Consider the following 27,750-nt stretch of genomic DNA (forward strand, 5'->3'; position numbering starts at 1 on the left):
CACTGCTGACCCCATGTCTGTGAAAGGAACCAGGCACTCTACTTCAAATTGTTTATATGTTATGGTGTTCAGTGTCTTTGCCGGTTGTGTTTCCTCACCAAGGTTTCCCCTGTTGTGATCGGCTGCAGGTTTGTTCTAAAAACTGGTCAGCGACAGAGCTCCAGCTCCTTCCCTGACTCAGAAACAGACACCACTGAGGCTTGCCTGTGTTGACAGTTTTTATTTCTCCAAAAGGATATATATGCCTTCTTTCCTGGGGACACGAGAGGGCAGGAGGATGGGGAGCAGGCCTGGGCTCCCTGCCTCCAACGCGGGAGCACCAGCTGAGAGTGGCCTCGCAGGCACCCTGTGGGGACGGCAGGAGAGGACCTGGGAGGCTGCCCGGCTCCCAAGACAAGGCTGGTGGAGAGAGCATGCGTTTTCTTCTGGCTTAAGAAAAAAGGACGTAGGTATTAGAGCTGATGTTAAGTTGGTGGAAACAGGAAACAGCCTTTGTGGGGAGGAACAGGGTTTGGCTGGAGATGAGGCTCTTTTGAATTTATGGAAATGAGGATTCCCACAGTTGGCCCTGGAAGCAGAAAGGCGGTGCATCCAGGTGCCAGGATCTGGCTTCCAGGACCTGCCATTTCCTGGTTCTGAGCCGCAGAACAGGCGGGCTGTTCCTCTCCTGTGCCTTCTGTCCCCGGTTGAACCAGGAAGAACCTTCTGCTCGTGCAGGAGCTGGAACTCGCAGGCTTCTTCGAAGGGATCCGCGCTCAGAGCCTGATCCAGGTACATACACGGCTCCGTTACACTTTTTCAACCATTGTTTACAGAGTACTTCCAGCTGTTAGTATCACAGGCTCTTTGCTGAGGGGCTTAAATAAACTTCCTCCCAGGACCGAGGGCTGGCCTGGTGTCTGGGTGCCCTGAGGGCTGTCTGGCCCAGTGGGCACTCTCCTCCCCTCTCTGGCTTCCTCAGCCAACAGCCCTCTTTCTGAGGTCCAGGCTCCCCTCACAGCACTGGAACCTGGAGACAGCCCGCTGCTGTGGCATGGGCCACAGTTCCCCTCTGCCAGATGGCTGCCCTTCACCTGTCAGGGCTCCAGCAAACAGCCACCCCAAACCCAATATTCTGCCCTATGGCTGAACCCCAGCAGCACAGCATTCCGCTCTGACTTCCATGGGGCCTGGGTATGGAACACGCACCGTCTTCTCTGAGACTGACTTCTGCAGGTGGAACAAGGCTCAGTGGCCTAGAGTGGGGGAGGGGCCCCGATGTCATCCGGCCGTACAGCCTGACCTACCTCCTCCGACAGGTCATTCTGCTTGTGTGACGATGCAGAGAGGCAGTAGCAAACCAGCGCCTGTCTCAGAGACTGACACCACCGCAGCGCGCGGAGAGACGGCGGAAGGGCATGGCTGGGCCACGTGGCCTACCCACACTAGAAAAGTCCACAGGTTCACGCTCAGGCCTGGGACCCCTCCACCCACTGAACTTGCTACTCGCTGGCCCTCCAAGCAGGGGGGTTGGCTCCCACACTGCCCCACTGTTCTTTCATCCCTGCAGGTGGCTCGGGGACCCCGAGGATGGTGGCTGTGGACCACGGCTGTGGGGCAGATGGGGAACCTCTCTAGGAGAAATAAATCTCTTGGCCGACTTAGACCCTCCCTTGGAACAGACAATAAAGCAAGAGGCAGGTAAGAGGAAACCAGAGCTCCTTTAAATTTGTAAAGGAAGGAGAGGTGTAATGGTTTTCTTCTTCCCATCTTTCTGGAAGGTCTTTCTCACAAACACAAGTTATGGCTGTCCAGCCTCCAAGCTATCTCAGTCCACTCTGATCCTGGGGAAAGGCTGGAATGCCCCCTTTCCCTCCCCTCCTTGTTCGGGGCAGGTTTCCAGAGCACAAGTCTCTTCTCCCTTGCCGCAGATGGTGGCTTTGGAAATCTTCAGAAAAATCTATCCAAAATGCATTTAGTTGTCATTACCTACTAAGAACAGTCTGGCTAAGTCCTCTCCATTCAAAAACTGGTTACTGGATTACATTATTGAATTACAGGAAGTTTAAAGATCAAAGAACTATTTTAAATGCTACTTGTATCTGGTTTCCCCCCCGCCAAACTCCAATCTTTGCCAATTTATTTTCATGGGATCAGGTGTATAGTGTGACTCGACTGCTTTTTCCATCAGCCTCAGCTCGATCCCGGTCTGCTCCCGTGGACGGCTGCTGAATATGAATCAGCCAGCTTTGCCCATGGCGGGTCATCTCCCCAGACTGACAGGAAAGCATCCTCTTGGGCTAGCTGCTTTGGCTTGGAGCAGCGGTCTGGTCTGTGGGGTTTGCTCTAGGTTTTTAGGTTTCCCTGGTAACAGGAAAATAGTTTAAAATGCTAAATCAGGAAACCTATGGTAATGAAGAGACTCTCCAGACTCTTCTCTGAATAAGGTCCAGAAATCGGGCTGTGTTTAATAAGAACCAGAGTACTGGCGAGGTGGGCCTCAGAGTGACCCCACTGGGAGGGGCCACGAGAAGCAGAAGAGAAAGAAGCCTGTGTTTCTTCAGGCAGGCAGCTTTCTCTCTAAACAGAGACGCTGGAGGCTTAGGCACAGGCCTCAGCAGCTGGCGGCCTGAGGCAGATGCCTCCCGTGGCGTCCAGCCTGCACCTAGCCTCTGCGCATAGCACCTTGCCTTAATTAAGAGGGAGGCCTGGGAGAGAACCACTTCCTTTAAATCTGAGCAGGACCCAGGGCTGCAGAGTGCGGTGGAGTAGAAGATAAGGCCATGGCTGGAGTTAGCCATCCTCCTTCACTGGCCAGCCCCCCTTCCCCAGTCCCTTTTACTGCCCCTTCAGGAGGTTGGGGGGCAGCCTGCAGAAAAGTGCTGGGGAAAAGGAACCTGCTTCGCTGCCTGATACTGGTCTCCCAGCCTAAGGAATGTCACATTCTCAGCCACTGAACTGTAATTAACATTCTAGACAGTTTCAGGAAAGGGCACGGGGACAGGGGCTGTGCTGAACCTCTTGGCTTGGCAGGAGGCTTCTTGGGCAGGGACCACCTCAGCGCTGGGTGGCCAGGGTCCCAGGCTTGTAGACAGGGACGTCCTTATCCCAGAGTGCAGGCTGCCCCCTGATGATGTCTGCTGCTTTCTCTGCGATCATGATGGTGGGGGCGTTCAGGTTGCCGCTGACCACGCTGGGCATGATGGAAGCGTCAACCACCCTGAGGTTCTGCACCCCAAGCACCCTGGTCTGTGGATCCACCACGGCCATGGGATCAGAAGGCTGGCCCATCTTGCAGGTGCAGGAGGGGTGGTAGGCGCTGTCGGCCTTCGCCCTCACGAAGGCATCGATCTCCTCATCTGACTGCACGTTGCTTCCCGGCTGGAGCTCCTTCCCCCGGAATGGCGCCAGGGCTTTCTGGGCAAAAATTTCTCTGGTCAGCTTCACACACTGTCGGAAGTCGTGAATGTCGGTTTCTGTCAACGAGAAGAGGTAGGTGAGGCGGCGACTCCTATCAGAGGATTCTGAACTTGGAGAGGCTTGGAGAGGCTCAGTAAGCTGCCCGAGGGGACACAGGTCAGTGCCTACTGCCCTCTGATCCCACGGCCATGGTGGACCCATAGACCACGGTGCTGGGGGGAAAACGTCAGGGACACAGAGCCACCAGGTGGTTTGTCACCAATTCCTGGCCAGTTTTACTGCCACCAAGCAGAGTCCCCCAGTGGCAAACAGGCAGCATCCTCAGTGGATAGAGCCTGCCTCTTGCCATCGTGGCTGTGCACATGCCGCCAGTCATTACTGAGCGATAGGGAGCACTCCTTTGCGCTGTGGGCAGGAGCAGGCCCCGGAATGCAACCTCCTTTTCCAGGAGGGTGCTCAAAGCAGCAGCAGCACAACTGCTCTGTGGGCTTTACGCATACAGCCATATCTCCTTGCATCTTCGGGTAGACTGTTCTGAAAGCTGCAGCGCTCCCCTGCTGTGTCAAAGGACATCCCAAGGTTACTTCAAGTGACCCAGGGCACACACACAGCAGTGTGTGCAAGTGGACAGCCCAGAGGGAGGGGGGCAGAGGGCGACTTGTGTCTCAGGGGTAAGATTCAGAGACCAAGGTGAACCCCATAAAGGCATTCATTCATTCGTTGAATGAGTGGCCTGGCAAGCACAGGCCTGAGGGAGACCAAGAGGGTAGTGAATTACCTGTTGTCAAGTAGTTGGGCTGAATCACAGGGTGGTCCTGGGGGTTGGCACTTCTCAGTTTAAGCCATCCCACACTTGTGCCCCGCATGGTCCCCACGTGCACCTAGAAGAACCAGAGGGAGCAGGACCTCCTTCAACCTCCTGACTTGGCAGCTTAGGCCCCGGGGTTTCCTGTGGTATGGGGCTCCACATCCAAAGCCCATTAAGGGCAGACGCTTTTATCATCTGTCTGCGTCTTACCTCTACCCCCCTTCCAAAAGTGATTACAAAAACACCTCCCTCAATCACTCCTGCTTCCTGGCTTTCTACCTGATGGTCTTCAACTTTTAAGAGCTGGAAACCCCAGGCTGCTGGCCACTTCTGTCCATTTCCAGCAGTCTGGATCCCTAAAGCATCTGCCCTGAGCTGGGGCAGGGCTCACCTTTCCACCTACCACGTGGACTGCCTCACACCATTCCTGGCATGGCCTCGGGAAGATTGCAGGCTCCTCCTCTCCCTTCCCCACTAGGACCCACTGGGCAGCTGGCGGGCAGAACACAAGCTCCTGTGGCTCCCCTCCGAGGGCCCTGCTGCAGTAAGGAGACTGCTGCCCGCTCACCTGGTAAGCCTCCTGCTGGGTGGGGACCCGGCCATGGTCTATCACTTGGGACGGCAGGAAATGGAACTGGATGTCCGGGTGAGGGACCCCAGGCCGGCTCCGGATGAACCCACCTGTTTCCAGGTGCGCCGTGGCCCCATCCCCTGAGGACCGGAAGAGGACGAGGCAGCTGAGTGAATCAGGGCGGGACAGGTGGGCTGGCCTCCCCTCTCCTTGACCCTCCTCCGGGCCCTGTCCTGGCACCAGGACTGAGTGCTCAGCGCTGGCATCTCTCCCTCAGGTGGGTGAGCCCAGCACCACAGGTTCCAGTATCCGCTCCAAGGGGCTTTGGCTTTGCACCCCCCCAGACTCCTCCACCACCAACACCTGTGAGGCCTGGTGTCACTGGGATCTCCAACTTCTGACCTGGCTCCACCCCGACAGGCTGTTCTTTCCCCGAAGGCCTAAGTCAGACATTCCCGCTGCCCCTGCCCCTTCCTCCTTGCGCCACATCTGGCCCTCAGAAAGCCTCCCTGACTTCGGCTCACAAATCTACTGGGATCCATCTACCCGGCAGCAGCACCCCACCCCTCCCTCGGTCCCAACTCAGACCCTCCTCACAGGCAGCTGCCCGGGCATCCCTGCGGTGCCCCCACCTGCCCTCAAGATTCCAGCATCTTCATCGCACCCTGCTCCCTCCTCCATGTGCTGCAGTCTCCCTGGCCCAGCGTCTCTGTTCCTCCAACGCCGGACGCCTAGACCCGGGGCCTTTGTGCGTCTCCCTGCCTCTCAGCCTCCACTTCACTGACGCCCGGATCGTAGAACTTAAGCACGTTCACGCGGTCTCTTTCCACAGATCCCAGCAGCGTGTAAGCTCCCTGGGGGCACCTGCCTTCCCGACACAGCACAGAGCACCTAGGAGTGTGTGAGAAACCCACGCTGAGGGGGGTCTCCAAGCACCACTTCCTGGCCCGGCCAGTACGCTGGACTCTGGGAACTGGTGAGAAATGGATGCTGACTGTGCCTTTTCTCCTGGCTCCTTGGACCCCAGATGGTGTCTGGCGCACAAGGCCACCCTGTCCATATGTAAGGAAGAGGGGCACCTGGGCTCTGAGGAATCTGACCCAGGACTGGCCCTGGGCTGCTGCATCTGGTCCTCACGACAGCCTACCAGACAGGTCTCTGTATCCCCATTTTGCAGATGGGAAAGCTGAGGCAAAGGGCAGAACTAAGCTTGAAATAAGTAACTTGAGACCAGAGCTGCCTCTCACAGCACCGTAGGGAGGAGGCCACGCTGCCCCTAGATCAGCACGCCCACCTGTGAACTTCCAGAGCCACTCCAGACCAATCCGGACTTTCCTCAAGGGCTTCTGCGCCGAGTGCAGGGTGATGGGGCGGGTGCAGGCCTGCTGGATGTACACCTCCAGGTGGTCTTGCAGGTTTTGGCCCACCCCTGGAATGGGAGCGAGGGGCTAGGGAGAATGGCTTCTCAGGGTGGCTTACCTGCCACCAGCCTCTCAACATCCCCTGGTTTTGAGAAGTCCCCTCACCCCCATCCATTTATCTGCCAAGCCAGCTCCTGCTCCTTCCCTGGGTCTCAGCTTAAAAGGTCATCTCCAGGGACCCCATCCCTATGCTCAAAGCCAATCTCAGCTTTTTGGGCGGCCAAAGCCACCTGCCCTTGTCACTCACTCCCAGGGCAGCCTCTGGAACCGTCCCGATGCCATCCTGCCAGGGAGCTCCCTCCCCAAGGGCAGGCCTGGGCATTCAGCAGGCGCCACCTGTACCCCTGGCCGGGGGAAGGAGGGGATCCAGCCTTGCCGAGCTGGGCAGACACTGTGTGAGCTCATCTGAGCACGAGCGGACGCAGGGCAGGCCACTATCCCAGAATTCTGACGGACCTCTCACTAGGAACCCTCTGCGCAAAAAAGGTCATTTCTGGGGAGGTTGGGTTCTAAGAGAGGTGAGAGGCCCTAATGGGTATCAAAGACTGTAAGTGCAATTTTAGGCCCATGATAATTGTCTCAGCATGAAAAGCATGCCCCAGAGCACCCAGCCAGCATTTTTAACATGAGGGCTGCTGGACTTAAAACTAAGACCCAGACCCCTATCACCGCAGGGCTGCCCTGGGGACAGAGCCGCCTGGCCCAGCGGGCTTTTTAGGCCATGCTCCCCGGTGGAGGGGCAGAACCTCCCAGGGGCACAGGAGGGCCAAGGAAGGGGGGGAAAAAAAACGACAGAAAGACTTGGGGTCTTTGGGGGGGTAGGGGTGTCCACTGAGGCTCATGGGAAGAACTGATGCCCCCACCCCATTCCACGCTAACGAACTCCACTAAGCCCTTTTTTCTTAGTAGGGGCCCCTCTGAGGAGCGGGGAGAAGGGAACCCACCGGGCAGGTGGCACACCACCGGGATGCCCAGCTTGCGGAGGTCATCCGCGTTGCCGACGCCCGAGAGCATGAGCAGCTGTGGAGAGTTGATGGCACCCCCGCTCAGAATCACCTCCGCGCCGGCGTAAACCTGGAAGATGCACAGGTCACAGTTCCCGCAAAACCAGGCAGCACCCCAAGAACGTGGCCTCGGAGCCCAGTCCCATGCCGAGGATGCTCAGCAGGCCACTCTAGGAGAGCCCTGGGCAGGCGCAGCTCCGCCATGACCCGTCCTGTGACAGCCAGGCCGTCACGATGGTCTTAAAACACCAGAGCATGGAGTTTCAGTGACCAGTGACATCCATGAAAGCGAGCACACGCAGGCGGTGTGAATCCAGCAGCAGTGAGCCGGCCCTTCCCCTGGCCCAACCCTGACGCACTATGGGGCAGGAAACTGTGGTGTGCAACAGGGAGTGGGTTCACATTTGTGGTTATTACTAAGTCTTACTAAAGTCAGCCATTTCTGAAAAAGTACGGAAGGAACTGGGGGGCTGCTCTGGGAGGAGGGGCAGATGCTCACAGGGGCCACGACAGGCTCTCTGCATGTGGCTGGCCTGACAGCTCCCCGCCGGCCAGGAGGCCACCTCCCCAAGGCCCTAGGGATCAGAGCCCGAAGCACCAGCCCCAGGGGGGACCACTTGTCCCCCCTCCACGTGCGCGGCCCCGTTCTGGCAGGAACTCACTCACCCTGTGGCTCTGGCCGTTCTTAACGTACTCCACACCCACGGCGCGGGTACCCTCGAACAGCACTCTGTGCACGAGCGTCTGCGCCTCGGCCGTGAGGTTGGGGCGGCCCAGTGCCGGGTGCAGGTACGCACACGCAGCGCTCCAGCGCTTGCCTGCAGGACAGAGCAAGGACATCGGACACAGCTCCTGCCCCCCTTTCCAGCACCTGCACAGGGAAAGGGGCTGACCTTCCCCGAACACTGAGCTCTGCCTCGGAAGGCTGAGACCACAAGTCCCCGCTGGACTGAAGTCCACATCCATTAGCGGTGGGAAAACCTCTTCTGCTCTGGACAGGATGACAGACTGGGAGCAGCTAATAATGGGGTGAGAACCCTTTGGAGCCAGGCAGGAGCCCTGGATCAACCCAGCCCTTGCCTCGGTCCTGCTCAGTTTCCTCATCTACAAGTCTCTTCCAACTTTGGGCTCTTTGGGCAGAGTTGACTCCAAGACAACAGAGCCAGAGGCCTAGAGAACACCCAAGAGTCTCTGTCTCCAAATCGTTTCCCCCTGGCTGTGGGCAGTATCCTGTGGCCTCGGTTGTCTGGGCCTCCTCCGAGCGCCTGTTTACCCTCACTGACCACGATGAGATCAGGAGGGATGGAGCTGTGCTGGAGTGTAGCTTCCTTTACTTTAAAAAGGGGAAGAGGCAGACCCAGGGAGCCTCAGGACAGGAGCCCGCCCTACCTTGGTGGATGGTCATGTCCATCCACCCGAAGCCTTCTTGCTGGAAGCCGTTCATGTCCTCAGTGAGCGGGTAGCCGGCCTGCTGCGCCGCCTCCAGGAAGGCGTGGTGCAGCGGGTGGTTGGTCTTGCCCCGGGACACGTGCAGGGGGCCCTGGCCGCCGCGGTACGTGCCGGCGCCCAGCTCGTGGCTCTGCGCCTTGCGGAAGTAGGGCAGGCAGTGCGCGTAGTCCCAGCCCGCGGCGCCTTCCCGCTGCCAGCGGTTATAGTCTTCGGCGTGGCCGCGGATGTAGACCATGGCATTGAGCGACGACGAGCCCCCCCAGACCCGGCCGCGCGGCCAGTACAGCACCCGGCCGTCGAGGCCCGGCTGCGGCTCCGTGTGGTAGCACCAGTTGTACCTGTCATCGCACAGGTTGGCCACGAGGGCCGCGGGCATGTGGATCTTCCACAAGAGCCGCTTGCTCCCCGCCAGCACGTCCTTGGGCCCGGCCTCCAGCAGCAGCACGCGCTTGTCGGGGTCCTCGGTGAGCCGCCGAGCCAGCACGCAGCCCGCGGAGCCCGCACCCACCACCACGTGACTGTATTCGTCCCCGCTCCTGGAGCCCACGCTGGCCAGTGCGCGGACGCTGGGGGGCTGCTTCCGCCCCTCGGCTCCCCAGGGTCCCAGGCGCCCTACCCTCCAGCCTCGCGGGACACGCCACATGCTTCTAGCCCAGGTCCTCGCACATCCACCAAGAGGAAAGCAATGAATCACGTTCCTAAAACAGGAAAAACAGCTTTAGAATTTTAACTCGGCATGCACATTGCAGAACTGGCCCAAAGCAGGACTGGCTGGCAGGACCCTACACTGGGGAACTAGGAGGAGGGAGCCCTACTGGGAGGTCCATGCTCCTATGTACAGGGCTGGAGGCACAGGGGCGCCTCCCCAAACTTGGGAGGAGGGGTGGTCCCCAGAGAGGCTTCTCAATGACAGGTGTAGGTGAACCCAGAGGCTAGGCAAGTGTCTGGCTGCTGGAATGCAGGGGAGGTCAGGGCCTTCTGGGCTTTGCAATCAATGCTCATCCCTTTAAGGTGGTTGTTGAGCCCCTACTTCATGCCAGGCACCATTTCATCTCTAGCAATACCCAGAGAACAAGACATCTGCCCTCAAAGCAGATGGTCTGGGGCCCGGGAGACAGAGGAGACATAAGTAACTGAAGGAAGGTCAAGGTGTGAGGCTCCAGGCTGCCGAGCTCAGAGCCTGTGGCCTGAGGGCCATGGAGGGAGCTAGAAGACTTTTCAGCAGGGCTGGGGAAGAGCTACAGTATTCAGAGATCTCTGTAGGGTGCTGGAGTTTGAACAACACAATGCCAATAGCTTTTGGAGCTGCCTTTCTCAACAATGTGCAAATAAGTCCCAACAGTGCTCATTGCACAAGGGTGGAAAAGAACCAGTATATCCCACTCTCCTGACAAAAGCACATCTGAGAAAGCCCCACGTATAAGGTTCAGGCGCACAGGACTGACTCCACAAGAGAGAGCTGAGGAACGTCAAGACACCCCTGCCCCATCTGCCAGCCCTTCTGTGAGCCTGCCCCAGTCCAGCAGCAGCCTAGCCCGCAGGCGGGCTAGGAGACGAATGTAGACGATGACCCTGTCCCCCTTCATGCGGGCACATGAGAAAGCAGCCCCAGGCCCTCCTGAAAGCCAAGAACACAGAAGAGCCTTCTAGCACTCCAGGCCCCATACTAGTGCAAGGGAGCCGTGCCCACCACTCAGCTCCCACCGGGGCTGGCTCAACACTCCACACTCACAACCTGGTAGAAAAAACAGCATGACCTTTCTAGGCATAAATACTGTTTGCCTCAGTCACTATTATCCTGTTACACACAAGGTCCTGCATTCAGTAAAAATTTGGGAGATACAGAGGAAGAGCAGTGGAGGGTGGTGGTGGAGGACCCTGAGCTCACCTTCTCGCATAGACACATGGGGGCAGTGAGGACACAGAGTGCGACCTGCTCTGAAAAACCACCCGAAGACTGGCAGAGTGGCTATTCCATAGCTAAAACCATAAAGAGAAGACCCCTTCAAGAAGGGGCAGAGAGGCCGGCAGGGACCAATATCCTGGCACCGCGGTGGGTTTCCCGCCACAAGGAGAAGACCGTCACAAGCACCATGGTCCTCCCTGAGGAGCCAGGGACCAAACCTCACATGGGGCATCCCACATCCTGGGGATCTGCACTGGTTAGATGAGCCCCCATGATGTATGGCTTTGAAAATCCGTGAGGCAGAACTCTGGGAGAGCTGGAGGGCTAAAGGAAACCAAGCGTCCACCTTTAAAGGGCCAGTGTGCTGTATCACTCAGTCTCAGGCCCCTGCATGGGAGCAACAGTTGGAAGAGCACCTAGCCTATACATGAAGATTTACCGACTACTTTTAGCATGTTTGCTGAGCCAGTAGGGATCTGCAGGAGATTTCTCCAGGTACAGAAGTGCTGGTGATGCCCTTTTTCTTGTCCTCCTTCAGCCTGCTAGATGTGTGGGAGCCACTTTGATACTTCCTCTACCTTGATGTCATTGCTTGCCCCCACCCCACCAGCATTCCCCTGGAGGCCACACCACTCAGCCCACCTGTCCTAGCATGTATCCTCCAAAGTGGCTCCTGTCCCAGCACTCCCAGCAGGTGGCCTCGGCTGGGACTGGCACCCCTCCAAAGTGACTCTTGCCTTGGGGAAGCAGAGAGCCAGCACCATACCCCAGCATGCCTGCAGTGGCTACAGCTAGGCCCTTCAGCCAGCTGTGCCAGGAGCTAACCCCATACACCAGCATACCTGCAGCAGCTACACTGGGCTTTCTTAGCCAGCTGTACCTGGTCTAAGCCAGCCCGGCTCACCAGTGTGCCTGTGTAGCCAGCAGGGCTGGCCCATCTGTGCACCTGTAGCAGCTATGGCCGGGCCACTCAGGCAGCCACACAAGTTGTGGCCAGTCACAACAGTAAGGTACAAACAGCCCACATAAGGGACACCCCTTGAATGCCTGGTTCTGGTGAGCCGGGGGGATTGCACTACTGGGTCCTATAGGTGCCTTCTACAAAAGGCCCTACTGAATACACAAAAGCCAACAGAAACATAATGAAGATACAGAAGAATGTACTCCAAACCAAAGATGACAGGACCTCAGAAAAAGAACTAAGCAAAGAACTAAGATCGGCAATCTACCTGCTAAGGAGTTCAAAGTAACAGTCATAGGATGCTCACTGAGAAGAGTGGGTGAGCTCAGGGACAATGTCAACAAAGAGAAAATACAAAAGGCACAAATTAGAGCAGAATAATCACTGAAAAATACAATAGAGGAAATCAACAGCAGATTAGAGGATGCAAAAGAACAGATCAGCAATCTGGAAGACAAGGTAGTGGAGAGCACCCACACTGAACAGCAAAAAGAAAAAGAATTTTAAAAATGAGGATAGATTAATGGACTTCTGAAACAACATCAAGTGTACCAACATTCACATTAAAGGGGTGCCCGAGGGGCACCTGGGTGGCTTAGTGGGTTAAAGCCTCTACCTTCGGCTCAGGTCATGATCCCAGGGTCCTGGGATCGAGCCCCATGTCGGGCTCTCTGCTCAGCAGGGAGCCTGCTTCCCTTCCTCTCTCTCTGCCTGCCTCTCTGCCTACTTGTGATCTCTGTCAAATAAATAAAATCTTTATTTAAAAAAGGGAGGGGTGCCTGAAAGAGAGGAGAGAATGGGGCAGAAGACTTATTTGAAGAAATAGTAGCTGAAAATTTCCCTAACCTGGGGAAGAAAACAGACATCCAAGGTCCAGGAAGCTCAAAAAGTCCCTAACGAGAGGCACCCAGGATGTCCACATAAAGGCACATAATAATTGAAATGGCAAAAATTAAAGAGAATCATAAAAGCAGGAAGAGAAAAGCAAATAGTTTCATAAAAGGAGAAATCCCACAAAGCTATTACCAGATTTTTCAGCAGAAACTTTGCAGGAACAAGGGAGTGACATGATACTTTCAAAGTGTTGAAAGGAAAAACCTACAACCAAGAATACTCTATCTGGCAAGGTTATTGTTCAGAATTAAAGGAGAGTTGGTTTCTCAGGCAAATAAAAGTTGAAAATGTTCATCACCTCTAGGCCAACCTCGTTCGTTAAAGGGATCTCTTGAAGAGGAAAATAAAAGGTCATAACTCGAAGAATATTATGAAAGGAAACAGTATCACTGGTAAAAGCAAACAGAAAGGTAGTAATCACTTATAAAGCTAGTATGAAGGTAAATGACAAAATTAACAAAATCAATTATATCTACAAAAATTCGTTAAGGGATACACAAAAAGATATAAAATACGATGTCATATACATTAAAAGATGGAGGAGGGGAGTAAAAATGTAGTAATTTCAGAATATGTTCAAAGTTAAGTGACCACCAACTTAGTACAGATTGTTACATATAGGATGTTATATATAAGCTTTACGTAACCACAAACCAAAAATGTATAATACACAAAAATAAGCACAAAGGCATCTAAGTATAACACTAAAAAAGAAGTCATCAAATTACAAGGGAAGAGAGCAAGAGAATAAAGAAAGAAAAAAGAACTACCAAAACAACCAGAAAATAATTGACAAAGTGGCAACGAGTGCACACCTATCAATAATTACTTTAAATGTAAGTGTGTAAATGCTTCAATGAAAAGGTACAGGATGACTGAATGGGTCAAAAGCATAAGACCCATCTATATGTTATCTACAACAGACTCACTTCAGACCTAAAGACCCATGCAGACTAAAAGGGAACGGGTGGAAAAAGGTATTTCATGAGAATGGAAGAAGAGAGAGAGAGAAAGAAAGAGAGAGGAGAGGAAAGGAAGGAAGAAAGGAAGGGAAAAAGGGAAAAAGCCGGGGCAGCAATACTTCCATTAGACAAAATGGACTTTAAAACAAGGACTGTAACAAGAGAAAGCATTACTTAGTGACAAAGGGATCAATCCAACAAGAGAATGTAAAAATATCTAAGCATGATATAGGAGGACCTAAATATATGAAACAAATATTAATGAAGAGGGAGAAGCTGATAGTAATGCCATAATAACAGAAGACTTTACAATCCCACTTACACCAATGGAGATATCATCCATGCAAAAGATCAATAAAGAAACAGTGATTTTTATTATTTTTTTTAATTTTAAAGATTTATTTAGTTGACAGAGACACAGCGAGAGAGGAAAACACAAGCGGAGAGTGGGAAAGGGAGAAGCAGGCTTCCCGCCAAGCAGGGAGCCCCATGCGGGGTTTGATCTCAGGACCCTGGGACCCTGACCTGAGCTGAAGGCAGATGCCCAATGACTGAGCCACGCAGGTACCCCAGGAAAGTGGTTTTTAATGGCACATTAGACCAGATAGACTTAACAGATACATACAGAACATTCCATCCAAAACCAACAGAATACACATTCTTTTCAGGTGCACATGGAATGTTCTCCAAGACAGTTCTCATATTAGGCCACAAAATAAGTTTCAATAAATTAAAGATTAAAATCCTATCAAGCATCTTTTCTAACCATGATGGTATGGCACTAGAAATCAATTAAGAAAAGTCTGGAAGGGTGCCTGGGTGGCTCAGCTGGTTAAATGACTGCCTTCCGCTCAAGTCCTGATCCTGGAGTCCCAGGATGGAGTCCCAAATCAGGCTCTCTACTCAGAGGGGAGCCTGCTTCTCCCCCTGACCTTTCCCCTCTCATGCTCTTTCTCTCTCAAATAAATAAATAAATAAATAAATAAATAAATCTTTAAAAGATTTTTTTCCTTGTCTGGTAGAAAGACAACCATCGAGACTAAACAACAGGCTACTAAACAACCAATAGGTCAATGAAGAAATAAAAGAGGAAATTAAAAAAAAAAAAAAAACCCAGAGACGAATGAAAATGGACACACAATGGTTCAAAATCTTTGGGGCTTAGCAAAAGCAGTTCTAAGAGGGAAGTTCATAGCAATACAGTCCTACCTCAAGAAACAAAAAAACCTCAAATAACCAATCTAACTAGAAAAAGAAGAAGCCCAAAGTCAATAGAAGGAAGGAATTAATAAATATCAGAGCAGAAATAAATAAAATAAAGCCTTGAGAGAAAAGAAAAGATCAATGAAACTAGGAGCTGGTTCTTCAAAAAGATAAAATTGATAAACCTTTAGCCAGATTCATCAAGAAAAAAGCAAAATCACAAATGAAAGAGAAATTTCAACAAACACTACAGAATACAAAGGATTATGAGGCCACTATGAAAAATCACACACCAGCAAATTGAAACACCTAGAAGTGGGTAAGTTCCTAGAAACATACAATCTTGCAAGACTGACTCAGGAAGAAATAAAAAGTATGAACAGACATATTACCAGTAATGAAATCAAATCAGTAATGACAAAACTCTCAACAAACAAAAGTACAGGACCAGATATTTTCACAGGTGAATTCTAACCAGAAGAGTTAATACCTATCCTTCTCAAACTATTCCAAAAAACAGAAGAGAAAGGAATGCTTCCAGATTCATTCTATGGAGCCAGCATTACTCTGATACCAAAACCAGACAAAGATACTGTAAGAAGATTATAGACCAATATCCCTGATGAACATAGATGCAAAAATCCTCAACAAAATATTAGCAAACAATATACTAAAAGGATCATTCACCATAATCAAGTGGGATATATCCCAGGGATGTAAGGCTAGTTCAATATTTACAAATCAGTTAACCTGAAACACCGTTATTAACAAAAGGAAGGATAAAAATCATATGATCATCTCAAAAGATGCAGAAAAAAATTTAACAAAACTCAACATCTCATGATGAAAAAAAACAAAACTCAAAGTGGGTATAGAGGGAACATACCTTAAGATAATAATAGCTGTATATGATGCACCCACAGCTAACATCATATCAATGGTGAAAAGCTGAACACTTGCCCTCTCAGATGAGAAACAAAAGATGTCCACTCTTACCACTTTTACTAAACATAGTACCAGAAGTCCTAGCCACAGCACTCAGATTGAAAGAAAAAAAGAAAGAAAGAAAGAAAGAAAGGGCACCCAAATCAGTAAAGAAAAAGTATAACTGTCATGATTTGCAGATGGCATGATAATACGTACAGGAAACCCTAAAGATTAAAACACCCTATCAGAACTAATAAATGAATTCGAAACCCTATTAGAACTGATAAATGAATTCTATAAAGTTTCAGGATACAAAAATTACTTTACAGAACGCTGTTCAGTTTCTATACACTAATAACAAACTGGCAGAAAGAGAAATTAAGAAAACAATTGCATCGGGGCGCCTGGGTGGCTCAGTGGGTTGGGCCGTTGCCTTCGGCTCGGGTCATGATCTCAGGGTCCTGGGATCGAGTCCTGCATCGGGCTCTGTGCTCAGCAGGGAGCCTGCTTCCTCCTCTCTCTCTCTGCCTGCCTCTCTGCCTACTTGTGATCTCTCTCTGTCAAATAAATAAAATCTTTTTAAAAAAACTGCATCAAAAAGAATAAGATACCTAGGAATAAATTTAATCAAGGAGCTCAAAGACCTGTACTCTGAACTATAAGATCTCAGTGAAAGAAACTGGAGATGACACAGAGAAATGGAAAAAGATATACCATGGTCATGGGTTTGAAGAATTAATATCCTTAAAATGTTCATGCATCTCAAAGCAATCTGCAGATTTAGTGCAATCCCTATCAAAGTAACAGTAGCATTTTTTACAGAACTAGAACAAATAATCCTCAGATTTGTATGGGACCACAAAAGATCCTGAATACCCAAAGCAAAACTGAGAAAGAACAAAAAGCTGGAGGTATCATGGGTCCAGATTTCAAACTATACTACAAAGCCATAGTAATGAGAACAGGATGGTACCAGTACAAAAACACATAAATCAGTGGAACAGAATAGAGAGCCCAGAAATAAAACCATGTTTATGGTCAATTTGTCTATGACAAAGGAGTTAAAAATATCCAATATACAAAAAAAGACAGTCTCTTTAATAAATAGTGTTGGGGGGGGGGGTGCCAGGGTGGCTCAGTGAGTTAATGCCTCTGCCTTCAGCTCAGGTCATGATCCCGGGGTCTTGGGATTGAGCCCCGCATTGGGCTCTCTGCTCAGCAGGGAGCTTGCTTCCCCCCCGCTCTCTGTCTGCCTCTCTGCCTACTTGTGATCTCTGTCAAATAAATAAATAAAATCTTTAAAAATAAACAAATAGTGTTGGGAAAATGGGGCAGCCACGTTGAAAAGAATGAAACTGGGCTACTTTCTTACACCATACCCAAAAATAAACTCAAAATGGATCAGAGACCTAAATGTAAGATCTAAAACCGTAAGAAAAAGTACAGTATAGGAAATATAGTCAATAATACTGTGATAACTTTGTATGAAAGTTGATGAAAACCAGAGGACACAAAACCACCGTGAGCATTCTGTCATGAGTTAATTCTTGAATCAACATACAGTAAATCTGAAACTAGTATTGTATACTTACAACTAAAATTAAAAATAATAAATATTGAGACAGAAAAGAACAAGAAAAGGAAATGACTCATTATCAAAAGATAAAGTAGTTGACAGAACCAGACCAAGGTAGGACCGATCTAGATATCAGAACTGTCAAACAAAGACATCAAAATAACCAAGTTTCACATTTTACAAGACTTAGTTGAAAAGGTGGACAACATGTTGAGCAGACAGGTGATTGCAGCAAAAATTGGAAACTTAGAAATGCTAAAAAAAAAAAAATGATCAGAGGGGCGCCTGGGTGGCTCCATCAGTTAAGCATCTGCTTTTGGCTCAGGTCATGATCCCAAGGTCCTGGGATGGAGACCAGAAGCAGGTTCTCTGTTCAGTGGGGAGCCTGCTTCTTCCGTCCCTGTGGTTACTGCTCTGCCTACTTATCCTCTCTCTCTGTCAAATAAATAAAATCTTTAAAAAAAAAGTGATCAGAAATGAATAATTTGGTTACAGCAGAAAAGAGAATAAGTGAAAATGCAAATTAGGCTAATAGGACTTACCCAAATGGGAATAATATACAGCGGAGAAAGAGAGAGAGGGTGAGGAGAAGAGAGAACAGCTAAAAGCCACAGGATGATCTCAAACTATCTAGAGTTAAGATCATTGGAATCCCAGTAGGGAGAGGTATACAAGGAACAAGGAGACGGAAAAGGTGGGGGGCAGGGTGAAAGGAAGAAAGGGAGAGAGAGAGAGAAGGGCAAAGCGAAAACAGAGGAGAAAAATATTTAAAGAGATCATTGCTGAGATGCTTCCAAAATTAATCTAAGATAAAACACCACAGATCCCAGAAGCTTAGAGCACCCCATGCAACATTTAAAAAACAAAACAAAACACATCTAAGTACATGATAGTCAAATTGCGGAAATCCCAAGAAAAAATCATCAAGACAGCCAGCCAAAAAAAGAAACATACACAGAAGAAAAAAAGACAAGAGTGACCACAAACTTCTCATCAAAAAACATGCAATCCAGAAGATCATGGAAGGACAACTCTAAAGCATTGAAATGGGGGGGGAGAAATCCAGTAAACTGGTAACTCTCTCTCCCCAGTGAACCTGTCTTTCAAATATGAAGGAGAATTACATCTTCAGAGAAACAAAAGCTGATGATATTTTTTGCCAGTGGATCCGCACTGCAAGATACGTTAAAGGAAGTTCTTCAGGCAAAAGAAGTACGACACCAGCTAGAAATGTCAATCTATTCCAAAAAAAAAAAAAAAAAAAGAGAGAGAGAGAAAGAGAGCGAGCAATGGAAATGGTAAAAATCTGCGCGTATGAATTTCTGATGACTGTTGTAACAAATGACCATCAACTTCGTGGCTTAAAACAACACAAATTTATTCCCCTCCAGTTCTGGAGGCTGACAGTTTGAAAGTAGTCTGAAACCCTTTCACTGGGTTAAAGTCAAGGTGTCAGCAGGACGAGCTCCTTCTAAAAGCTTCTAAGAGCTAGAACATGGGTATCATGGGAGGCAACTGTGAAGCCTACCATAGGGGGTAAATACAACACACACTTTCCCCCCTTTGTTTTCATTTGTCTTTTTTAATCTAGGAATTATTATATTTTTATTCAAACATAACATACAGTGTTACATTAGTTTTAGGTGTCCAGTACAATGATTCAACAATTCTATACCTTTCACTGGACGACAGAGAACTGAGTGTTGATGGAAGGAGGCGTGTGGTGGATGGGTCAGATGGGGGATGGGTATTTAGGAGGGCACTTGTTATGATGAGAACTGGGTGTTACACGTAACTGACGAACCCCTACATTCAACTCCTGTACACTGTATGTTAACGAGAATTTCAATAAAAACTGACAAAAAGAAAAAAAATTTTAAAAATTAAATGTAATCCTACTAAGAATCTAGTTTACGGCAGTTATAAAGAATTTTTATAATAAAAACTTCCCTTAAAACGAATAAGTGTACTCTTAATCTCCTTTATCTTTTTCACCCACGCCCCCACCCACCTCCCTTCTTACATATAAAATGGGGTATTACTCAGCCATAAAAAAGGATGGAATCTTGCCATTGGCAACAACATGGAGGAATCGAGAGGGTAGAATGCAAAGTGAAACAAGACAGAGAAAGATAGGGACCATATAATTTCACTAATATGTGGAATTTAAGAAACAAAACAAATGAACAAAGAAAAAAAGAAGTGAAATCCAGACTCCCCTTATTTTTAATCTCTTCGGAATATAATTGACTGTCTAAAGCTAAAATAGTAAAATATACAATAGGATTTATAATATATGTGACAGTAAAATGTACATAACAGGGGTGCCTAGGTGGCTCAGTGGGTTAAGCCTCTGCCTTCAGCTCGGGTTATGATCCCGGGGTCCTGGGATTGAGCCTCACATTGGGCTCTCTGCTCAGCAGGGAGCCTGCTTCCCCTTCTCTCTCTGCCTGCCTCTCTGCCTACTTGTGATCTCTGTCAAATAGGTGAATAAAATCTTTTAAAAAAATAAAATGTACATAACAATAACAACACCAAGAGTAGAATATTTTCATAAGGTATTTATACCATACACAAAGTGGCACAACATTTGTTGAAGGTGTACTGTGGTAAGTGAAAGATGTAACTGTAAACCTTACCACAATCATTAAAAACTAAATAAATCAGACAATAATTGCAGCTAATAAGACAACAGTGGAGATAAAATATTGTAAAATAATCAAAAGAGATTATAAAAGAAAATAAAAAGAGGAAAACTCAAATATATGCTCTCTGCACCAAAAAACTACTTTCAATATACAGACATAATAAAAAATGGAAAAAAAAGATGCACCACATAAAAAGCATATCAAAACAGTATACAAAGGGCACCTGGGTGGCTCAGTGGGTCGGCTCAGGTCATGATCTCAGGATCCATGGATCGAGCCCTGAATTGGGCTCTCTGCTCAGCAGGGAGCCTGCTTCCCCCTTTCTCTCTGCCTGCCTTTCTGCCTACTTGTGATCTCTGTCAAATAAATAAATAAAATATTTTTTAAAAAGTATACAAAAAAAAGAATTAGCATGACTACATCAATATCAGACAATGTAGACTTCAGTACCGAGAATATTACCAAGGTTAAAAAGACATTTCAAGATGATAAAGGGGCCAATTTGTCATAAAGACAAAATAATTCTAAATATGTGCCTAATAGAGCTTCAAAATCATGAAGCACAAATTGATAGAACTGAAAGGAGAAATGAATAAATAATCACATTTGGAGACTTCAACACTCCCTATTCTCAATAAGAGATAAACCCAGGCAAAAAAATCAGTAAGAATACAGAAAAATTAACATTAGGTACAAATTGATCTAATCAACACTTATTATTGAACACCAAACAATAGCAGAACACATGTTCTTTCCAAATATACCTCACTAAGGGAGACCTGATTCTGGGCCATGATAAAACTCTCAACAAATGTAAAAGGCGGAAGTGATACAAAGTGTGTTCTCTGTCCACAAAAACAAAACAGAACAAAACAAAAACACTGATTTAGAAATAAATAAAAAATCTGTATCTGAAAAATCCGTAAGAAATTAAGCGATACACTTCTACATAACTCATGAGTCAAAGAAGACATCACAAGAAAAATTAAAATTTTGCCCTGAATGAAAATGAAAACACAAGAGACCAAAATGAGTGGAATTCAGGGGAAGCCGAGCTTTGACAAAATATATGGCATTACAATGCTTATATTAGGAAAGTCAGAGCTCAAATTTATGACCTATACTTTTACCTTTAAAAAATATCAGAAAGAAAATCAATCCCCCAGTCATCATAGAAATAAATAACAGAAATAAGATTAAAAACATGTTTAAAAGTAGGGGCATCTGGTTGACTCAGTGGGTTAAAGCCTCTGCCTTCAGCTCAGGTCATGACCCCGGGGTCCTGGGATCAAGCCCCTGCTCAGCAGGGAGCCTACTCCCCCCCCCACCTCTCTTTCTGCCTGCCTCTTCTCTGCCTACTTGTCATCTCTGTCTGTCAAATAAATAAAATCTTTAAAGAAAAAGAAAACATGTTTAAAAGTAAAAAAAAATAAATAAACCCAAAATTTGGTTCTTTAAAACAGTAAGATAATAAACCTCTGCCCAAAGAAAAGAGAAGTGACACAAATTACCAACATTGGCAATGACAGAGGAGGAATCACTTGCTACCTATTCTACAGACAACTAAAAGACAATATAAGGATAACGTGGAAATTTTGTGCCAAAAAAAATGTGATAACTGAACAACAGATTCTCAGAGCTGACTCAAGAACTATGTTACCTCAATAGCTATACATATCTATTAGAGACTGAATACATTATCTAAACTCTTCTCACAGAGAAAACTTTAGACTTCATTGGTAAAATCTAAGAAACAGCCAAGATGGAATAATACCAATTCTATAGAAAACAGAAGAATAGAGAACCGTCTCCCAATTATTTTTAGAACACCAGCATTAACCTGTTACCAAACCCAAACACGTCACAAGAAGACGACAGACCAACATCCATCATGAACAGAGATGCAAACATCCTTAACAAAATTTCAGCAAATCAAGTCCATCAACATACACCGTAACCACCCAGAGTTTAACCCAGTGATGTGAAGTTGGCTCAACAGGAGAAAATTAATCAATGTATTCCATCATATTAAGAAACCAAAAGAGAAAAACCATGTGATCATCTTATTGCAGAAAGTGTTTGGCGATATTCCATATTCCATCCATAAAGTCTCTGTGTACTCAAGGAATGAAAGAGAACTTCCTGATAAGGAACATCTGTGAGATACCTACTGCTAGCTTTGTACTAAACAGCGAAAGGCCAAAAGCTTTCCCCCTGAGATCAGGAACAAGGCAAGGATATTCACTCTCACCACTTGTTCAACACTGTGTGAAGGTTCTAACCAGCACTTTTTAAAAAAGATTTTATTTATTTATTTGACAGACAGAGATCACAAGTAGGCAGAGAGGCAGGCAGAGAGAGAGGAAGGGAAGCAGGCTCCCCGCTGAGCAGAGAGCCCGATGTGGAGCTCGATCCCAGGACCCTGAGATCATGACCTGAGCCGAAGGCAGAGGCTTTAACCCACTGAGCCACCCAGGCACCCTCTAACTAGCATTTTAAGGTTAATTAACTACTATAAAAGTAAAAGGCATACAGATTAGAAAGAATTAGAAATGTCCTTTTTTACAAATAACATGCTCATCTACATAGAAATCCCCAAGAAATTTACAAAGGCGACTGGAATTAATAAGTGAATTTAGCAAGGTCACAGGATACAAGGTCAACATACAAAAGCAACTGTATTTTTATATACTATTAACGACTGGCAGTTTAAATGTAAAAAGTGGGGGCGCCTGGGTGACTCAGTCATTAAGCGTCTGCCTTCGGCTCAGGTCACGATCCCAGGGTCCTGGGATCGAGCCCCACATCAGGCTCCCTGCTTGGCGGGAAGCCTGCTTCTCCCTCTCCCGCTTCCCCTGCTTGTGTTCCCTCTCTCTCTCTCTGTCAAATAAATAAATAAAAATATTTTTAAATAAATAAATAAAATTTTTTACATGTGAAAAGTGTAATAAAGACTGAGTTTATTTTTGATGCTTGATCACTAATAGCTTTAAGCTCCATGCCTCTCCCTTTCCCTGTATCTGAGCAAGTCAGTAAGAAAGCCCCACCATTCCTGTGCTTTGGGGCAGGGAGGGGGCCTTTCAAATCTGGCAACTCCAGCCCACCTTGGTTCCACACCCACACCACAGTAAAAACCAGAGCCATCCAGCCTTCCCTTCACTCAGGCTATCGCAGACCAACTTGGGTTTGTCTGCACTGCTCTCCCCCAGAAAATCCCATTATGGAAAAATAAGGCTTTTCAGAGAGCTACTTGATATATGTGTGGTGTCCTCAGTCTCCAATTTCTAACACATTCTGGGTGGAGGTAGGGTACGGTTGAGCCCGTGGGGTAACAACAAAACAAAACAATACCATTTACAAGAGCACCAAGAAATATGAAATACTTAGGAGCAGATATAACAAAATACGTGCAAGACTTACACAATAAAAACTACAACACGGCTGATAAAAAGTAAAGATAACCTAAATAACCAGAAAGAGACAGCATGAACAGGAAGACCTAACGTTGCTCTGATGTCAATACTCTCGAAACTGATTTATAGATAAGATGTAATGCCAATCAAATATCGGGATTTTTTTTTCTAGAAATTGATATGCTGACTCCCACATGTATGTGGAAATATCAAGGCCACAGAAAGTTGTAGGAGGGTCATACAAAGAAATGCCATAGAACAGTGAAGATGAAGGGACCCAGAAACTCACATCAACACAAATGAATCTTGGAAATATATTCAACTATAAAAAGCAAACTATGCACAGTAGGACCTAAAGAAAACCTTTATATAAATACAGGTTTTTTTTTTTTTTTAAGATTTTATTTATTTATTTGCCAGAGAGAGAGAGAAATCACAAATAGGCAGAGAGGCAGGCAGAGAAGGGGGTGGGGGGAAGCAGGCTCCCTGCTGAGCAGAGAGCCCCATGTGGGGCTTGATCCCAGGACCCTGAGATCATGACCTAAGCCGAAGGCAGAGGCTTAACCCACTGAGCCACCCAGGCGCCCCTATAAATACGGTTTTAAAATGTGTAATTCATACGTGTACCTAATACCAGAGCCCCAAAATTCTGAAGCAAACGCTAACGGATCTGAAGGGAATAATAGACAATTCTACCATAGTAAGGGGCAATTTCTGTACTCGGATGTCAGTGACGGACAGGATACCCAGATAGATCAACAGGCAGTGGCTGACTTGATTAACGCTACAACCCCACTGGACCTAGGACACTCCACCGAACAACGGCAGGTCAGACGTTCTTCTCAAGTACTCATGGAACCTTCTTCCAGGACATATAATAGGCCACAAAACTTAAAAATTTAAAGAGACTGAAATCACACAAAGTATCTTTTCTCATCATAATGGAATGAAAATAGAAATCAACATCCAAAGGAAAACTAGAAAATTCACAAATATGTAGAAATTGAACAACCCTCTTAAAACAACCAATTTGTCGAAGAAGAAATCGCGAGGGATATTAGAGACCAATGAGGAAAACAACACATGGAAACTTATGAGATCGAACAAAAGCAGCACGAAGAGGGAAATTTTTAGTTGCAAATGCATATGTTAAAAAAGAATTAAGTTCTCAAAAAAAGAAAACCCAAAAAACCCTAACTTTACGTCTTAAGGTACTAGAAAAAGAAAAGCAAAGTAAGCCCAAAGTTATCAGAAGGAAGGAAATAATAGATTAGAACAGAGATCAATTAAATAAGGAACGAAAAAACAATAGAGAAAATCAAGCCAAAAGTTGTTCTTCAAACTAATGAAACAAAATAACAAAGGACAAGCCTTTAAGTCGACTGGATAAGAAAAAAAGAGAGAAGACTCCAATTAGTAAAATCAGCAATGGAAGCAGGAACATGGCTATTGTTTTACAGAAATAAAAAGGACCATAAGAGCACTAGGAATAACTATGCCAACAAATTAGATAACCTAGCTGAAAATTCTAAACCAACTCCCAGAAATACAGCATCTCCCCGAACTGAGTTATAAAAAAATAGAAAATATAAATACACTTAGAATTAGGATGTCTGAACTAAAATTTAAAGAAAGGAAAAGAATGAGCGTTGACAAGGATATAGAGAAATTTGAACTCCTGGGCGCTGTTGGCTGAAGCGTAAAATGGTACAGTCACTGCGGAAAAACAAAAACAAAAAAAACCAAAAAACTAGTTTGACAGTTCCTCAAAAAGTTAAACATAGAATTACCATACGGTCTGGCAGTTCCACTTCCAGATATACACCCAAAAGAACTGACAGCAGGGTCTCAGATATTGGCGATATTCCATATTCTGTCCATAAAATCTGTGTGTGCACTTGCACTGCAGTGTTTCCAGCAGAATCATTCACAACAGCAGAAAGGAAGGAACAAGGCAAGCGGCAGCCAAGAGGTAACTGAAGGAACAAGGTGCGGGAGATCCGTGAAACGGAGTATTACTCAGCCTTCAATAGGAACAGGATCCTAATACATGCTATGACATGGACGAATCTCTTTTTTAAGATTTTATTTATTGATTTGGGAGAGCGTGTACACAAGAGAGGGGAGGGGCAGAGAGAGAAGCGGACTCCCCGAGCTGAGCAGGGAGCCGGACGTGGGACTCGATCCTGAGATTCTAGGATCATGACCTGAGCTGAGGGGGCAGTTACTTAACCAACAGAGCTGACCAGGAGCCCCAACATGGATGAATCTTGAAAACCCTATGTGAAGTGAAATCAGTCAGTCATAAAAAGACGGCTGCTGTGTGGTTCCGCTTATACGAGAGAAATTCAAAGAGAGAGAAAGGAGATTCGAGGTGACCAGAGGTTGGGAGGGAAGAAATGGCGAGTCACAGGCATGCCTCTCAGATACGGCAGGTTTGGTTCCAGGTCGACACAATAAAGCAAATTTCACAATAAAGTGAGTCAAATGAAGCTTTCGGTTTCCCAGTGCGTGTTAAAGTGCTGTTCAGGGTGACTGGGTGGCTCAGTAGTTAAACCTCTGCCTTCGGCTCAGGTCGTGATCTCAGGGTCCTGGGATCGAGCCCCGCATCAGGCTCTCTGCTCAGTGGGAAGCCTGCTACTCCCTCTCCCACTCCCCCTGCTTATGTTCCCTCTTTCACTGTGTCTCTCTCTGTCAAATAAATAAATAAAATCTTAAAAAAAAAAAAGTGCTGTTCACCCTGTATTATAGTCTGTGAAGTATGTAATAGCATTATGCTTTTAAAAAAACCAATGTATACACCTTAATTTAAAAATATTTTTTTAACTGAAAAATGCTAACCGTCATCTGAGTTTATGGAGAGTCATCCTCTCTGGGCTGGTGGAGGGCCCTGCCTCCACATGGACGGCTGCTGACCGCTCAGGGCGGTGGTTCCTCAAGGAACCACCTTGAGGGGTGGCTGAGGCGATTTCTTAAGTAGGACAAGAGAGAAGTTTGCCGCACTGAGTGACTCTCGCTTTCACAAATGGTTTCCCCATAGCATGCGACGCGTCTGGTGGCATTTCACCCACAGCAGAACCTCTCTGAAAACTGGAGTCAATCTTCTCACACCCCACTGCTGCTTATCAACTAAGTGTACGTGATATTCTACGTCCTTTGTTGTCATTTCAAAAACCATCATGGCACCCTCACCTGGAAGGGATTCCAGCTCAAGAAACCACTTTCTTTGCTCACCCCTGAGAGGCAACTCCTCATCCATTCAAGGTGTTTTTTGTTTTGTTTTGTTTTGTTTGACAGAGAGAGACACAGCAAGAGAAGGAACAAAAGCAGAGGGAGAGGGAGAAGCAGGCTCCCCGCTGAGCAGGGAACCCGATGTGAGGCTCGATCCCAGGACCCTGAGATCATGACCTGAGCCAAAGGCAGAGGCTTAACCCACTGAGCCACCCAGGCAACCCTCATCTGTTCAAGTTTAGTCGTGAGAGGGCAGCGATGCTGTGCCACCTCCAGGCTCCACTTCTAACTCTGGTTCTCCTGCTGTTTCCACTACATCTCAAGTTACTTCCTCCACAGAAGTCTCGAGGCCCTCAAAGTCTTCCGTGAGGGCAGGAATCCGCTGCTTCAAACTCCTACTCAACAGCTGATATTCTGACCTCCTCTCACCCATCACACATGTTCTTCACGGCGTCTAGACGGTGAATTCTTTCCAGAGGACTTTTTACTTGACTTTGCCAGATCCATCAGGGGAATCATGGTCTCTCGCAGCTTCCGACTTAGGAAACATAGTTCTTAAATAATAAGACTCAACCGTTGAAATTGCTCCACGAACCAGGGGCTGAAGAATCGACGTCGTGTTAGTGGACAGCAAAATGACGTGAATCTTGGTGTGTGTCTCCATGAGAACTCCCGGGTGACTGGGCACTTTGTCAGTGAGCAGCCATGTTTTGAAAAGAATTTTCTTTTTCTGAGCACTAGGGTCTCAATCGTGGGCTTAAAATATTCAGTAAACCATGTCATAAACAGAGAAGCGGACATCCAGGTTTTGCTGTTTCCTTCCAGAGCACAGACAAGCATTATTCTTCAGGACCCTGGGACTTTCCAAAGGGAAAATGAGCATCAGCTTCACCTTCGAGTGCCAGGTACATTCACCACTAAAAAGAGAGTCAGCTTAGAAGCTTAGAAGCCAGGCCTTGACTTCTCTTCTCCAGCCATGAAAGCCCTAGATGGCATCTTCTCCCAAAAGGAGGCTGTGACATCTACGCTGAAACCCTGTTGTTGGGTGTCGCTGCCTTCGTGAATTAGCTGAGCTGGACCTTCCGGATAATTTGCTGCTGCTTCTCCGTCAGCACTGCTGCTTCTTGTACTTTCATGTTCTTCCCTTCTGCCTCGTGAACCCACGTGGGCGAGCTTCAGACCGTTCTCCTGCAGCCTGCCCGCCCGGCTCAGCCTCCACAGAACGGAAGAGTGTGTGGGCCTTGCTCTGCCTTGGGCTTTGGCTTACGGGAATGTGGTGGCTGCTTTGATCTCCCCTCCAGGCCCCTCAGACCTTCTCCATCGCAGCGAGAAGGCTGTGTCGCTTTCTTAGCACTCGCGCGTTCACCGAAGAAGCAC

General features: G+C 47.5%; 1 protein-coding gene and 1 long non-coding RNA gene across 8 annotated transcripts in view; one reads left to right on the forward strand and one right to left on the reverse strand.

Moving 5' to 3' along the window:
* The window catches only part of CHDH (choline dehydrogenase), a 38,417-nt gene that overhangs the window by 1,870 nt on the left and 8,797 nt on the right, over positions 1-27,750 (reverse strand). For 3 of the 4 annotated variants that reach the window (XM_032322478.1, XM_032322484.1, XM_032322460.1), the window contains 7 exons: positions 8,593-9,350; positions 7,870-8,021; positions 7,144-7,273; positions 6,073-6,207; positions 4,776-4,918; positions 4,178-4,280; positions 2,997-3,455 (listed from right to left, as the gene is read on the reverse strand). In XM_032322478.1, coding sequence (XP_032178369.1) covers positions 3,037-3,455; positions 4,178-4,280; positions 4,776-4,918; positions 6,073-6,207; positions 7,144-7,273; positions 7,870-8,021; positions 8,593-9,295 — 1,785 coding nt within the window. In that variant the 5' untranslated portion in view covers positions 9,296-9,350 and the 3' untranslated portion in view covers positions 2,997-3,036. Of the gene's footprint in view, positions 1-1,681; positions 3,456-4,177; positions 4,281-4,775; positions 4,919-6,072; positions 6,208-7,143; positions 7,274-7,869; positions 8,022-8,592; positions 9,351-27,750 lie in introns of those variants that run through there. The other variant, XM_032322469.1, reaches the window with a different exon arrangement.
* On the forward strand, positions 3,452-26,472 carry LOC116578334. 4 transcript variants are annotated; one of them, XR_004280830.1, is made up of 3 exons: positions 3,452-3,555; positions 4,686-4,778; positions 4,899-7,288. It is a non-coding gene; the product is annotated as an uncharacterized LOC116578334 (long non-coding RNA). The 4 variants fall into 4 exon arrangements; XR_004280826.1 differs by lacking the exon at positions 3,452-3,555 and adding an exon at positions 26,440-26,472 and having other exon boundaries at positions 4,277-4,778; XR_004280824.1 differs by lacking the exon at positions 3,452-3,555 and having other exon boundaries at positions 4,277-4,778; positions 4,899-5,754; positions 6,453-7,288.

This window comes from Mustela erminea, chromosome 1, assembly GCF_009829155.1.
Source record: "Mustela erminea isolate mMusErm1 chromosome 1, mMusErm1.Pri, whole genome shotgun sequence".
In the NCBI taxonomy this organism is placed as follows: Eukaryota; Metazoa; Chordata; class Mammalia; order Carnivora; family Mustelidae; genus Mustela; species Mustela erminea.